The sequence below is a fragment of the Malania oleifera genome, chromosome 6 (genome assembly GCF_029873635.1).
Source record: "Malania oleifera isolate guangnan ecotype guangnan chromosome 6, ASM2987363v1, whole genome shotgun sequence".
Taxonomy (NCBI): domain Eukaryota; kingdom Viridiplantae; phylum Streptophyta; class Magnoliopsida; order Santalales; family Ximeniaceae; genus Malania; species Malania oleifera.
In genome coordinates, this window is record NC_080422.1 from 42,939,237 (window position 1) to 42,955,521 (window position 16,285).

The window sequence follows — 16,285 nt, forward strand, 5'->3', positions numbered from 1 at the left end:
CAAAGCTAGAGATAGTGGCATTGCACACCACTCCACAGAAACATACAAAAGATTAATATCCTTGGTAACCCAATCAATATAACACAACAACTCCTAGGAGGAAAAGTAGATGCCCATTCCAGTCTCACTTAGTGCCCATTAAGACACGAGGTAGTAAGAAGCTTTCCATTTCATTTTCTTGTAAAAGCCATTTATAAGTCAAAAGAAATCGCTTTCCCCTTATTTCCAAGAGCATCACTTGGGTATCTATCCAAGTATGATATATAATGTTATACTCAAAAGTACATTTATAACGTTCAAATCATCAAATAAATATTTTACAAGAATTTCTTCCACAACACAGCCATAAACTCCTTAAATAACATCTCAATAATCAAATTAATATTTTACAAGAATTTCTTCCACAACACATCCGTAAACTCCCCATCCCTCCAAAACTATCCTCATGGCATTTTGACATGTAATAGATATAAAAATGTAAGACCTGGCATGTCCCTCTCAATTATAGCATCTTACGTCAAAGATCTTATATGTATGGACAAACAGCATTAAGTAAATTCTGCATTGGAACGAATAATTTCAAAAAATCCAGGCAGACATTACCTAATCGTTTACCAAGCTTTTTTTTTTTTTTATTCTTTCTGGTTCCCATGCCAAGCATACTCCACAAATCAACACCTCGAGATTTTTCAACATACACATCAGGGAATGGCTGGGAAGAGAGAGAGAGAGAGAGAGAGAGAGAGAGAGAGAGAGAGAATATACATTAGAAAACGATTATTTTGAATTTAGAGCCACAGCTCCAGCTCAATCATAAGATTAAGCCATTGTAACACATGGCGCATGACTTCCAATAAAGCCGCCAAATGGAGAATCTTCTCTGGGCTACAACTGCTACCGAGACTGCATTTAGCAACAATGAGGTGTTGACAACAACTACGGTTGCACTTGGCAAAAGATGAGATGCCGGCATAATCCCAACCTCCATCAGAATATTGTGCATAACCCATTTTTTAAGTGATTTTATGACAGAACCTGTACTGATTCATAGTCTGGATGCCCAACCCTTAAAAACCTAAACTAAGACGAGCACATACTGTTGAATGTTCCTGTCTGCAAGATCTACCGCACTTCCCTGTTGATGCTTTTTTTCCCTTCCAGTACAAACTGGCTTCGCCACGCCTTCACTGATGCCTTGAAGGTATTACACCTATGTTGTCAGAAGCACTTTGTTACCCAACCACTTCAAACTGAATAAACTCACCCCTCTGCAACCTGCATTCATGTGTACTCAACAATGCACGAGTCCCTTGAGAGAGAGCCTATGGATGCTCGTCAATAGCAACAGTGTCTCAAAAAATGATGTTTCTTTCACATAAGCTGGAGACTTGGAGAAATCCTTATAGTTGGGATGCCCCTGCGAGGAAAATATGACGAACACTAGCTGCAAGGACAATAATTGAAAAAATAAGATCAATCTTAGGACCACTTTATGCATACCTTCATAAATGCTTGCCAAGTTTGATGATCAGTGACCATGCCCCTCCATCTGTTGTTTGCCCAACTAGTTTATGCAAACCCCCATTTATCCTTTACATTTGTAAAGGATCTTTATGTTGCTACCTCTGCTCATCGAGGACTTTCTCCACTTGGTAAAGCCCTTCAACAGTGTTCTTCCATCCTCCTTGAAACTAGCATTTGGCATTTTTCCCTTTATGCAACATGAGAAATCTCTTGTGCCTCTCAGGAGTCCACTCAGCCTCCAGTTTCTCTTACTAGCATTGCTAGGTAACGGTCTAACATTACTGACCTCACTAGCCATTATGTCCATGGTAAACTACTCCTAAATAATGCAATATTTGGATTTACGTTAAAATCTACAGAAAAAAAAAGTGCAGCATATAATTGCAAAGCAACAGGCATCAGTAGGGCATTCACAGGATTAGAAAAAAGAAGTGCAGACACTCCGAAATCTATTATTCACACTCATGAAACACTAGTGCAGGAAATAGGTGCACGGAAGTCATTTGAAAAAAATGACATGATTAGACATCAATAGATTAGTTCGGTTGCATAGAAGCAAATTTAGAGCAAATGATACCTTGAAAGGGCTTGAGAAGGACAGATTCCAAAAGATGGTTTGTGGCCTAGCACCAAAATGTTTGCCAAGTGCTTTTGTCAAAGCTTCCTGGTATATCCTCAATACCTGGAAAAATTCAATAAACGAAGGACAAATTCAGAGGCATTGGTAATAAAATAAATGAAACAATAGAGAGAATTAACAAGGCAGGGCTGGTCAACTAAAATTTAGAAGAGCATACAAAAATCTGAACCATCTGTATCAAGCAGTTACATTAGGCTCCACTAGTTTGTGCAGATCTCACGGCAAGCTGTTCTCACCATGGAACATAGTAGTATGATTTTTTTTCTAGAACTTCAGAGCATTTGAAAAAAGGAAATGCAACCTGAATGTATTCTTTTAGGAATGGAGGAATAGAAAAGGAGAAACAAAAAAATTAGTAGTGTGTTTTCTCCCCTCTCAGCATCCCCTCGCAATGGCCGTTGCAGGGATTCAAAACAGGTAAAGAGATGTCAAAAAAGCAGTCACAATGACGGTTGATGATAGTATCGAAAGCAGAGTCCACATACTCCAACATATATCCAAAACTGGAACTTACTCTTATTTACTGACAACTAACAATCATATTAAAAAACCACCAATTTGAATAAGCCACCATTCAAAGTTCAATGATTAACCTCCCTAGAGAAACAATCAGCCAAAAAAGGAAGCAAATCCAACACGATATATGCCACCACTGGAATCTAAGACCCTAACAACCATTTTTGCATGGTAAATGCTGCAACCACCAATGGTAACACAGAAGAAAAAATTAAAAGTGAGCTAAATTCCATTCAATGACTCAATAATACAATAGTCATGGAGTCGCAGAATACATAGAACCAATTGAAGAGGGGAGAGGGGGGATTAAGGTTGAGTTAGGAGCATGGATTTCAAGTCTTGGCATTGGATTTGGATAAAACTCAGCGTGATTTTGTATTGTGTCTTCTTTTTTTTTTTTTAAATCCAGACAAATCCAAATCCAAGACCTGAACTTCAAGCTTCCAATGCGAGGTAATAGTAATTTGAACTCATGGAAGAATAAGAAAACATTGCTTCAATCACAGGTCCACTTATTCTTTGAACTGTCTTGTCTTGTCACCATCCATTTCAATACATTGTTACCAGCTTGACCTCTGATGGTTTTGAACAGCAAGCTTAGATACTTGTTTCTAGAAATCAAGAGATGAAGGGTGTAGAAAAAGTGTCATGAGTAACAATGAGAGTTAAAGAAGCAGCAGGGGAAAAAGAAAGCTGATGTTTGGAATTCTATATCAAGTTCAGTAAGGGTGGAAGCAGGGAGCTCATGTTGCATCAATGAAGCTACTAAAAATAATTTTTGGGAATGTTAAGGGGGGTTAAATGATTATAACATGAAGCTGATGACATAGTCTCTGGGAAAATGGGGAGGAGATATAATTTGCCTTTAGGAAACAAAATGGGTGACTGCACAGGTGGATTAGGGGTTGTTTGGTATGGTTCTTGGTTATTGTGAATGGTGAACCCAAATCTTGGTTTACTGCTCTGAGGGACATTAGACAAGGAGACCCATTATCTCCCTTTTTTTCGGTCCTTGCAGCTGATGTCTTAAGTAGGATGGTGGATAGGGCGGGAGATAGGGGGTTGGTGAAAGAGTTAGGAGTGGGGACTGAGGGGGTGGTGTGGGGACTGAGGAGGTGGTGGTGGTGGTTTCTCATCCTCAATTTTTTGATGATACCATCTTCATGATGATCGTAACCTTTCATTTAGGAGAATTTTGGGTATTCTTCAAGCTTTTGAGAGGGTTTCTAGGCTCAAAATTAATGTGGAAGAGTAGGCTAGCAGCCTTAAATGTACCTGTTGAGAGAACTAGAGATTGGGCTACAAATGTGGGGTGTTGTTTATTAGATTAGCCCTTGACTTAGGGGTTCTTTGGGAGGGAATCCTAGAGACAGCATTTTTGGAATCTGATAGTGGAAAGGGTGACGACGAGAATATATGGTTAGACGAGGGCTTTTCCACTCTTGGGGGTAGAATTACGCTTATTCAGGCCTGTCATGCACTCCGCTGCATTTCTTCTCTGTTTTTAAGATTCCATTCGTGATTTCTAGTAAGCTCAAGAAAATCATGAGAGATTTCTTGTGGCCTGGAGGGGTGAGTCATAGGGACCATTTAGTCAGCTGGGCAAAGGTTTGTAGGTCTAAAAAGGAAGAGGTTGGTAATTTGGTGTCTAAAAACACTACTCTTTTAGCTAAATGGTTACAATGTTTTCCCTTAGAAGATAATTCCCTATGGCATGGAGTTATACAAAAGTAAGGTTGGGTTAGATGAGAACAGGTGATACCAGTGCTAATTTGAGATGCTCTTTGGGGAGTCTGTGGAGGTCTATTACCCAGATTTATACTCTTTTCACCCCCCCCCCCCCCAAACTAAATTTGAGGCAGGGAGGGAATCGCAGATTCATTTTTGGAAAAACCCATGGCTTGGGAATGTTTCTTTTTCCACTTCTTTTCATCTCGCCTTTTTAGATTATGCTCTGATCCAAATAGAGTTATTTCTTTTTTCGTTGACAATGCGAGTAGCCTTTTGGTTTCTTGGAATCTTCATCTCATGAGACTTCTAACGATAGGGAGATGGTAGCTTTGTCTTCCTTGTTGTCCTTATTGAATAATTGCAATCTATCTTTAGGAAGGGATGCCTGTTCATGGTCTCTGGACCAATTGGGGGCGTTACTTGTAAATCATTCTATAAAATTCTTGACCTATTCCAAGTCTTCTTTTCCTCTCTATCCTATTATTTGGAAGGTTAAACTTCCCCCAAAAATAAAATCTTTTATTTGGTTGGTGTTAACAAAATTAATACCAATAGTTTGCTGTAGATTAGGAGACCTTTGAAGGCTCTCTCTCCAGCTGTTTGCGTGCTCCGTAGTAGGAATTTCAAGACAGCATCCCACGTCTTTTTGCATTGTGAGATAACATTCAGTATAAGGCTTCTTTATGGCGTGTCAGGTTTGGAATTTTTAGGGAAGCTAGCTTTCAGGATTTACATAAGGATTGGAGGAACTGATTGATTTGATGTCGTTCGCTTTTTTTTTTTTGTTTAGTTTTTTCTGGTTTGAACCTCATTTCCTTCAGGAGATATCTTATTCTCCCTCCTTGTAAATTCTTTTGGCTTTTAATGAAATTTCTTTCATTATTAAAAAAAACAAAAAAACAAAAACAAATGGGAGGCTGATGCTCAGAAATTATTTTACATAACAAAACAATTCTATTAAGAGAAGAATAATTACAAGGAAAGAAGGATAAGATATCCTCTGAAAAAAAAAAAAAAAAAAAGGAAGAAAACAAGAGGAAAAACAAAATTACACCGAAGTTGCCTTCCACTCCCTTTGAATATTGGACAGCGTAAGAAGCCAAAAACCCCAAAAGAGTGGGCCCAAAAAGAAGCAAAAGAAGTAACATTCTCCCACAGCAAAATTGGAGAAGTCTCATTTGCTCACAGCACAGCATTACAAACATCTGGAATGAGAGCTTTATGAGGCCTCCCTATTTGTAACAAATCATTTGTATTGATCCTGTTGAGAACAAGAGAAGGAACTTTTGTTTTCCAAACAGCTTTGTTCAACCAGAAGGCATTATCATTTATAGATTTTGTAAGATGAGTAAAAAGGGACATTGAAGAGAGATCCCAAAGCATCCCCAATCCAAAGCCCTGTACCCCACTCAAAGTAGGAAAAAAAGGATTGAGCAAACCCAATGAACAAGTAAACTCACCAATCTCTCTTTAATTGAGACTCTTAAAGAAATGGGAATCCCAAGAAAAAGGGACCCCTTGTAAAAAATAAAAATCTGAAATTGGTGGATTATGAACAGAAAAAGTTTAAACAAGTGCAGCACCAACAACTCCAACAATGTCTCACCAACCTAAATATCCGACTAGAAACAAATTTTATCACCATTTCACTTTAAGAGGGGTAAGAAGAAAGAAAAGACAAAAACAAACTTCCAAAAGGCTCACATGAGTAAAATTTCCACTCCCCCCAGAATCCTACCCATTCCAATGCACTCCACACTTGCTCTTAATAACCTGATGGCATAAAGGTGAGACTCTAAGGGAAACCTCCATAACCATTTTCCACTTATGGAGATATTCTTAGAAACCACATTTCCAAGCCCCAACCAATTAACCTCCCCAAGGCCTGACCATGAGAAGTCTCTAATAATTTTCTCCGATTGTGCAGCCACCCTAGTCAGTTTATAAAAAGGGATAAAGGAAGATGAAGATATGATAAAGGCCAGGCCAAAATCCACAACCTGCTAAAGATCTGAAACCCTCTAACTCCCTACTACTCAAACTGATACATGCTAAGCCATTCTTGGATAGAACTATCTTCAACCCAAAATCTTCTAAAAAAATGCTTTAAAAAGTGAGAACCTAGCAGATTTCACAAGGGTCCCAAGGGAAAAAAATAAAATCATCTCTGAACTGAAGATGAGACACCTCCACCTCCTTCCTCTCAGTCAATAGCTTGTAATCACGCAAAAAAGTTGAGTGCGAAGACTCAGCCTACTCAAATCATTTTTCCACCAAAGTCAAGAAAGAAGGGGATTAAGAATTCCATCATCTTAACCCTGGAGAAACCTTAACCAATCCCTAGGCTCACCTAACAATCAGACATATTAGTGGAACTGAGGCACCCTCTAATCCAAGTGCACGACAGCCCCTTTTCTCAGTAACACTTTCTGAAGAAACCCCAATAAACCATGTCAAGGCTTTTTCGCTATCCATATTAAAAACCACGCTGTTCTTACCCCTCCTCCTCACATCCTTAACCACCTCATTGGCTACCAAAGCTATATCTAAGATTTGTCATCTTCAACAAAAGCATATTGGGCCTACGATATCGTATCCCCCATCACCTTCCTCATTCTTCTTGACTATAAACACTAGTCACAAGATTACTTTGCCTAAAATCCTTCACCCTCCTGGACCTCCCCATTTTTTGAATGAAAGCAATGAAAGTAGAAGTAATTCTCTTGCACACCAAACCACCCCACCCCAATGGAACTCCCCAGAAAACCTCATGATATCATCTTTCAGCACTTCCCAACCATCCTAGAAAAAAGCCATCATAAAACTTCCAAGACCTGGTGCTTTATCCCTATCCATGTCAAACGCAGCCCTTCTGACTTCCTCCAAGTCAAAATTTATCTCCAAACAATTGGCAGCCTCTTCCCCAATAGGTCTCCAATCAAGCCCCTCCACAATAAATGTGTTCTTGCACTCACCAACATACAACATTTTTTTCTTTGTGGTATAAGAACCAGAGTACACTGAGAGGAGAACAAGATGTCCTCCCAAGACGAGTATGAATTACAGCCAAAATCAATTACAATTACAGAAAATGAACAAAAGTAATTACAAAAGCGCTGCCTGCCAATCCCTAACAAAACCAGACAGTGGCAAACCCCTAAAGAAACTGGAAGAATAGACGCATAGAGAGGCTAGAAAGACAGATCTATCCCAAAACAAAATTGGGGAGGTTAGAACTTCTTCCTTCCTACTCTTTTCCAACAACTCACGAGCAGAAAAACCGCCCACAGCCTGCAGTGGCAACCAGGCTTCACCAAAGCAAGAAAAGAGGGCATTCCAGCAGTGGGTAGCAACCCTACAACATAGGAAGATGTGAGCACTCGTTTCATTGGACTCACGGCACATCACACACATATCAGTCTTGAGAGCCACGTAAGGCCTTCTTATTTGAAGCAAATCATGCATGTTAACCCTGTTCAAATTCACTGTCCTAATAAAGGTCTGAATCTTGAATGGAACTCTAGCCTTCCAAATTGTGTGGCTCCCAAGAAACAATTTGGGTGTCGGGGTTTTAAGAAGATGTAGAAAAAAGGATTTGGCGGAAGAAAGTCATGATGAATCGCCCTCCTGCACTCTATCAAAACCCTTCCTAGGTGGAACAAACCGATTCAATGCATTAAGTGGTCATCTCAACAACCTCTCCTTGGTTGAGATTCCTAAAGTAGAAATCCCAAGGAGAGCCTCCCTCAGAAAGGGGGGAAAAAAAAAGGGGGGGGGGGGGGGGGTGGCACTAATAGGTGCATTGTGGAGGGAAGATAGTTTAATCAGGCAAGGTGTCAATGACTCCAATGAACCCTCTCCCACGCAAGGATCCTCCAATCTGTTAATGATCTCTCACCACCCTTCCGAAGTCTAACTCTAAACTCCTTAATGAGACTTTTCCTCCTCCTTCCATTGGCCACCCTATGAAACAACCTAAATTTACAACATCCCCTAACCCTCAACTTTTGATGCCAACTCCTCTCTTCCCTAAACAAAAGCATCTCCAACTCATTTCATAGATGAACACTTCTAACTTTGCCTTCCTCCCCCAACAAGCCGCACTCATGCCAACATGTCCACGGCTCCAAGCTAACAATATTAGTCAAAATATTGTTTTTCTTCTCCTTGATGTTCCTGAACACCCCTTTTCTCCAATCTTTTAGTTTATTTTGACAAATTTTAATTTCTTCATTAGTTTAAAACCCTTCTGGCCCTAAACATAGCTCTCCTTCCGCCAAACTCTGACAATTATCATGATAAGAAGGGTGTGAATCATTTGATAGCCACATATTCTCGAAGAAAAAGGCGTAGGGCCCAACTAAATAGAGTTGGAGTCCAAGAGAACTGCGCACTGATAAAATAAAAAAAAAGACCTAACCAGTGCCTCTTACACTATTTGGGAACAAATCTTCCCAGGCACCAGCATCAATGAGAAACGAAGCATGTCTATCCCCAAATTCCACCCAAGTAAAGCAAGCAACCATTGTACAAAGGGTACATCCTTGGGACCATATTCCCGAATGAAAGAATCAAATTGTGTTGTGGACAAGATAGTTTTGAGTTTTATGGAAAGTTGGGTGGGTAATTTCAAGGAGAATTCTCTATTAGGGGTCAAAGAAGATCATTAGGAGGGATTTTAATTTGGAACGGCCACTGGCCAGAACCGTGAGAATTAGGGAGAAGACTTTAATACTATCATGAATTGACAAGAAAGGAATGAATGTAGATCCAAAACAGCATGCATGAGAAAATTTAAAGAATTTGTTCATGAGCACCCCTTCATTGACCGTCCTTAGCTGGGGGAATCTTTTACCTAGTCAAACTTTAGGGATTATCCCTCCCTTTCAATTCATAGATTTCTTATGACTTCAGATTGGTAGGGGCATTTCCCAATAGTGACTCAAAAACCCATGTTGAGATCTATATCAAATCATCATCCTATCTTGCTGGATGTGGGAGGATTAGTGGGGTCCCTCCCCTTTTTGCTTCAAGAAAGTGGCTAAAAGCGAAGGGTTTTTCAAAAAAAAGTTATAGAAAGGTGAACTAGCTTTCAAGTGGGCCATGATAGCTCTATACTTGCAAGCAACCTGAAAAGGCTAAAGTAGGAGATCAAAAAAATTGGAATAAGGATGCTGTAAATGTTTCTATGATTGAAACTTTAAGCAGAACCTTTGTAGCCTTGATTCCCAAAAAAAGGAGTGTTAACATTGAAGATTACAATACGATAATCTTGGCTACGAGCGCTTAGAAAATCATCTTGAAAGTTTTAGAACCAAGAATCAAGAATGTGATACGCATGCAGATACGGGGCCAGCAGACCAATAAACCGTTTGAAAACATTTTTTTGGATCAGTTCGGTTTCAGTTGGTTGAGTTGAGCAGGTTGGTTGGGTTGTTGAACAAACCTACAGATACCCAATTTTGGCATACAATTTATCACACCTGTTTGTAATTTGTGGCCGAGTCAAATTGTACAAGTGTTAAGCCCAAACCCGCAAAAGCTCCTTTTGCAATTTATTAAACCTCACGTGGGGGGTTTGGTCAGTGTTTTAAGAGGCGAAGGCATAGGCATGGCATTTTACTCCTCATGAGACGAGACTTAAGCCTCAAGGCATCAAGGTATAAGCCTTTCAAGAATTTAATTTTTTATTAAAAATATAAATAAATAAATTATAAATTCCAAAATTATATACATTTTATTAAAATAATGAAATAAAATTTATTATATAATTTTAACCCTAAATAACTTAATGTGGGGCTAAAGTCAAAAGTCCAAATGCCACCATGTGCCATTCATGATAAAAAGAGCCATGTATCCAAAAAATATCAAAAATAAGACTCACATCTCTTGATTATCTCATCTCTTAAATCCCTCATGCCACATCTCTCGACTCTCCTTGTCTCCCAAATTCCTCATCGCTCTATCAGATCTCTCAAATAATCTCCAAATGCAATGGGAGAGAGGTCATGCGATAGGAGATAGATCCTCATAAAGTCATTGTCGCTAGAGACAATAGTGTTGAGGATCTGAATCCAGGTTTTGACATGTGAGAGAGATTGCTCAAGAAGACAAAGGTTACCAGAGCATGAAGATCTGGAGCTGACTGATGATCTGCAATGTTGTTGAAGGTCACAAGGGAGGAGTGCTTGACAATGGAGGCTTCGAATGCTTTGAAGAGTCTCAATAAATGAGCAAGGAGCCCTAATATTTTCCTTCTGATATATTTATAAGATTAAAAAATAAATGAATGGGAGGGCCCATAATGCATACACCAACAAAGGTTAAAAGGTGCATTTTTTTTTTTTCTCATTGGAGTGTACACCCAGCACAAGAAGGCACACTCCTTTGGGTATTTTCACCTTTGCAATTGTGTCTTGGTGCGTTTTGGGCGGAAAAAGCACTAAGATGCGCCTTTAAAACACTGATTTTAACATCATAAATACACATTACAGTGTCTCCCAAATTCTTCCAAACAAGGTTCTAAATTTTGATTTCAACCAAGATTTGGTGACTTCAAAAGTATGGAAATTTTGATGTTGACGTCAATTTTGATAATGACTTTTTAAAATAATGGAAATTAGTAATAAAGCATAGAATTTTTTCTTTTAGAAGTTATTAGACATAATCATGCAAGATTTAGAACAGAAATATTATAAACAAAATACATCAATAGATATATGTTTAATAATAAGCGTAAAAATTGTAATATGATGATCATATTAAGCATATTAAATGAGATTCGTTAAGTCAGAACAATATTAGTTAACAAATACAACTAATTAGGACATAAAAAGTTGAGTAAAATGTTGTAGCTAATATATAAGTTCAGTTTTGCATAAAATTCCGAAGTCCAAAAGTTGTCATTCATGTCTTCTTGTAATGAGTTCATTTTCAATAGTAAAGAAAATTTATTAAGAGAGAAATTTCATTTTGGGCCTTGAATCTCAACTTTAAATTTCAAAGAAATGTTATCCATATTCAAATTTTTGAAATAAATTTGTTGAAAATTTTCGAGATTCTGATAAATTTAGATGATTCGAGGAAACTTCCAGAGAAATTAAATAAGACAGCAAGTGAGTGCCATTTGATTTCAATGGGTGGTGGAAAGTGGAAATTCCAACAGAATTTTGACAATTCCTGGAAATTTTAGACTATGCTTCCAAATCTCAATAGGGGTGCTATCTATTCCTATGAACTTCTCATTTTCATCCCATTTTCACATATGATAATAAGTATTACAAATATACCAAGTTATTAATTTATGCAAACACAACACAGAAATGGACGCATACATAAATGCAACATACACAAACAAGTTTGAATGAACAAAGGAATCTTCCTCACAACAGTAACATTTATGACTAAATTAAAGGACTAATTTATATGTCTCTCTGTTGGGTATTTAGAAATGATTGTGTGCATATATAACAAGACATGTGCAAATCAAACAAAAGAACCAAGGACAAATCGTGAGATCATAAGGTATATATTATGTGATGGCTTCTGTTCCAACTTCCATTTAGTACTTCCACCGCACAAATAGACAAGTAGAGATAAAATCCCATAATAAAATTATACCTACTAAAGATTCTTAATTCTCAATATCCTTGAATTTCCATATTCTTTTTTTTTGCAATTGTTTTTCTTATTCTCCTTAATAAACTTTTCTCTTATTTTAATATTAACAAAACAAAAAGATAAGGAAAACTATCCTTGAATTTTTTTTTTCTGAAACAAAAAAAAAAAAAAAACACATGGAATCATTGTCAAGAAGAAACTCCTTTTTGCCTCAATAAGAGCACTAAGGTACAAGAGAAATACAACATCCATCACGATGAACTCAAATCAAACCAATTTTCAAAAAAAAAAAAAAGAGAATGCCCACTGCTCAGATAACACAGGCAAGCAGCAAAGAAAACAATTTCTATGTACACATGTCTATCTCATAAATTTTTCATCAACATTGACAATGCATGCACCAAGCACTGAATACGAACTTAAGAACAAAAGAAGCAACCTATAAGTCAATTCTAAAGAATCCTATGTTTCAATTACTAAAATAAGTTGGATTAAGTAGTTGACAGATAAATTAGAAAAACAAAGGGAAAGTATAATTAAAACCTCTGCTTCAAAATAACATTCTTTTTGCAAAGGGGAAATAAAGAGGTAAATATTACCTTCAAGAAGCCCAACAATTCTTTGATGGCTTTATGAACTTCAAAGAATAGAAGTACCATTTGCCAAGATGCAAACAAGTTTCTTACCAATCCATTTCAACCCACGGAAGCAGCAACATCAGAAAGGTTGTCCAAACTAGACATTCCCGCACATTGAATATTGTCAATATATTTTAGTGATGAAAGAGGAGCGTCATCTACTTCTACAACATGTGTAAGTCTATCAGACACTGTATACACAGCCTTGTTAGGTACCAATCCTAAACTCCACATTTCACTTAATACATTAAAGACTGAATGACGACAGTGTGTTTTAAGCAGAAGACTGGACATCCTCATGAATGTATTGTAATGCATTTCCATCCTTGAATCAATCATCTCTTGTAGCACCTGTGCAACCATTTTAACATCTCTTTCCCTGCAAAAGCCACAAAGCATTACATTATATGTATATGCATTAGGAGCTATGCCGACCTCTTTCATTTGACTGTACAAAGTACAAGCCTCTTCGGCTCTACCACCTCTAAAGAGCCCATGGATAGCAACTGTGTATGATACAACATCTACTGGGTACTTCTCTGCAACAGCTTTTCTGAACAATCTGACAGCTCTATGAAATTTACCAACTTTTATGAGTCCATCAATGATTACGGTATGGACATGAGCATCCAAACTTGAATAGTTCATGACGATGCCACGGTAAACATTAACTGCCTCATCAATTCTTCCTGCCCCACAAAGTCCTCTCAGTAATCCAACAAAAGTATACCTATCTGGCGTAAAACCTTTATCTAGCATGTCATTATAGAACTCCACAGCACATAATGGAAGCCCCGCCTTACAAAAATAACATAGGAGGAGGTTGCAGACCACAAGATCAGTCTGCATCACAAGTCCATGGACCAACTTGGGTAAAACAGAAAACCATCTAGACACACATATAGTAGACAGTATAGAACTTAAAGTGTAAGAATCAGGAACTAGATTATTTCTTAGCAAATCACAGAACAAATCAAGTGCATCATCATGCCTCCCAATCTTAGAGAGACAATCTATTAACACATTATACAGTACCAAGTCAGGGGCACACCCTTTTGTTTCCATGGTCCTTAAAATATCAAAGGCACTGTTAAACATTTTCAATTCCAAAAATTTTTTAATTAAAGATGTATATGTTACAACATTAGGAGAACAACCTGTCTCGACCATCTTCTCCAATAAATAACCTGCCATACTAAGTCTGCCACATTTACAGAACCCATCAATCAATATACTCCAAACAGCCTGGGAAAGAGGTAAGCCCAGAGTTATCATCAAACCCAAAATTTGAAATGCCCCAGCTGGCCTCCCATTCTTGCAAAAACAATTCAAAACCATCAAGAAGGTCTCGCCATTAAGATAATACCCCTCCCTCAACATGATTCTTAAGACATCCCTAATATTGTTCAAATCTTTCAACTTGCTTAAATTGCAAATTGCAATACTAAACGTCAAAAAATTTGGGACTCGGGTCTCACTGAAAACTCTGAGAGCTACATCGACACGCCCAATCTTGAACAATACATCCATAATTACATTGCGTGCAAACGTGTTTGGTACGTAACCGAATCTACCCATTTCCTCAAAAGCTTCAAACACCAACTTGTACATTCCTCCACGCCAATAGATCCTCAACAAAAGCAGGAAAGTTTGCGCTTTGGTAACGCAACCAACACCCTCTAGTTCTCGAACGACTCCTTTCACTGTCTTGAACCGCTTCGTGAGGCGATTGACCACAGTAGCCATATGATCAAAAGCGCAAAGCTCATGGAAGTAATTGGGCTGCCTAGCACACCATAAGAAGAAGCTCAAAGCGATTAAATCAGAAGGGCAATTCAACAAGGTGGGGTAAACTACATGAGGAGTAAGAACAATTCTAGAGGTTACAGGAAGTTTTTGAGCTTGTTTTGCACTGGAAAAATTTTGAGCACTGCTGTATAAACAGAACATTGACAGTGGCGGTGTGTGTGACTTTAATGAGGGTATTTCAATGAATACAATCGACGTTGACGTTAAGGATCTCCATCTCCATGACATAGTGAGGTTGCGAGAGCGGTGGGGAGAGACGAGAGGGAAGAAGGATGGGGGTCAGAGACAGACATGGGAGCAACACATGTAGAGACAGAGAGCATGGAAAGCGAAGAAGTGCAGAAACTGGGAGGGAGAAAGCGAACACAAAATCTGCAGCTCAGTCGTTGAGCAAAGTCCTACAGGCAAGGGGAGAGCGAGGGTGCAAAACCCTACACAGGGCGGAAGGAGGAGGTTGGGGGCGTGTGAACAGAGATGCATTTGGGTCGGATCTTTGGTTCGGGCATCTTTTTCGGTTTGTGAGGCCATTTTTAGAGCTATATTTTTTACCAAAAAAAAAAGTATTGAATTTTGTAAGTGTCAATATTGAACTCAAAAGGTATTCAAAGGTAAAAGTAATGTTTGATTACATTTAAAATACTTATTAATAAAATAAGCAAAAAGTGATGTTTGATTACCTCTAAATACATACCTTTTAATACTCCCTCCTTCTTGAACATCTTAAATGAGATAAGTGTCTGAGCTATATTGTCAAAACTAAATGTATAATGAATTAAAATGTCTTCTTTTTAAGATATATTTGAGTTACATTGTTTATTTTAAGTTTATGTATATTGTAAGGTTCCTTTTCAGGCTATCCTCATTTTATTCCTATGTGTTTATCATCATAAAAAATGAAGAGATTATTAATTTTTTGAATCCGATCCCATTTTGATAATAACAAATCACATGTTATGTGTGTATTTAGTATTTGAATAAGTTTATAATTCAAGCCCACACATAAGAGAAAGGTGAAATGGAAGCCATAAGGGATATCATCTAACATATTTCATGGAAAATTGAAGAGCGAAGAAGAGAAGACATACATTATTTCAATTGTAATGCATTTAGATTAATTTGCATGTGCATGGCTCACTTGGTATGATGCAAAGTTCAATGATGACCATAGGGAACCAAATTTTTCATGGAAAACTTTTTCAAGTTAAATGCTAAATTCATACAAAAGGTTTGAGGTCAAAAGAGTGTTTTTTAAGGGTGAAAAATAGGGGACTTGTCGACTAATGGCACCCATTCGTAGACTAATGTAAGTCAATAGCCTTAACGAGTTTCTGCCCAAGTCACTCATCAACAAAAGTGGCTAACTCGCCGACGAGTGCTATTGAGTCATCGACAAGAAAATCCAATAGCTTATTTCATTTTTCCGCCCAGGTGACTTGTAGACGAAAGAGGGCGTCTCGTCGACAAATGCATGCCACTCGTCAACGACTCTAACAGGAAAAACTGATGCAACAGCTCCCCAACAGCCATAAAATTCAAAGATATTATTTTATATTCTTCCAATGGCCATAAAACGGTAACAAATGGTTTTTGCCTATAAATACCAAGCCCAAAAGTCATTAAACATCTTTTGCTTATATATTTTCATACTCAAACATATTTGGGCATTCTCATACTCTCAAAATCAAAGAGCGTTCACTCTTTTTATTTGCAAATCATTTATTGCTCTTGACGGTTGTTGAAAGCATTCATTTGGGCATTTATTTTATTTTATTTTATCAAAGCTCATCTATCCTCCTACTCATTTATT

General features: G+C 37.9%; 1 protein-coding gene across 1 annotated transcript; it reads right to left on the minus strand.

Moving 5' to 3' along the window:
• Positions 1-762: 762 nt before the first annotated feature.
• On the minus strand, positions 763-15,086 carry LOC131158059 (putative pentatricopeptide repeat-containing protein At1g16830). Its single transcript, XM_058112621.1, has 4 exons — positions 12,631-15,086; positions 2,102-2,206; positions 1,501-1,843; positions 763-1,417 (listed from the first exon to the last, which is right to left on the minus strand). Exon 1 carries the CDS (start codon positions 14,704-14,706, stop codon positions 12,727-12,729), a length of 1,980 nt encoding a protein of 659 aa, XP_057968604.1. The 5' UTR covers positions 14,707-15,086; the 3' UTR covers positions 763-1,417; positions 1,501-1,843; positions 2,102-2,206; positions 12,631-12,726.
• Between the last annotated feature and the right edge of the window lie 1,199 nt (positions 15,087-16,285).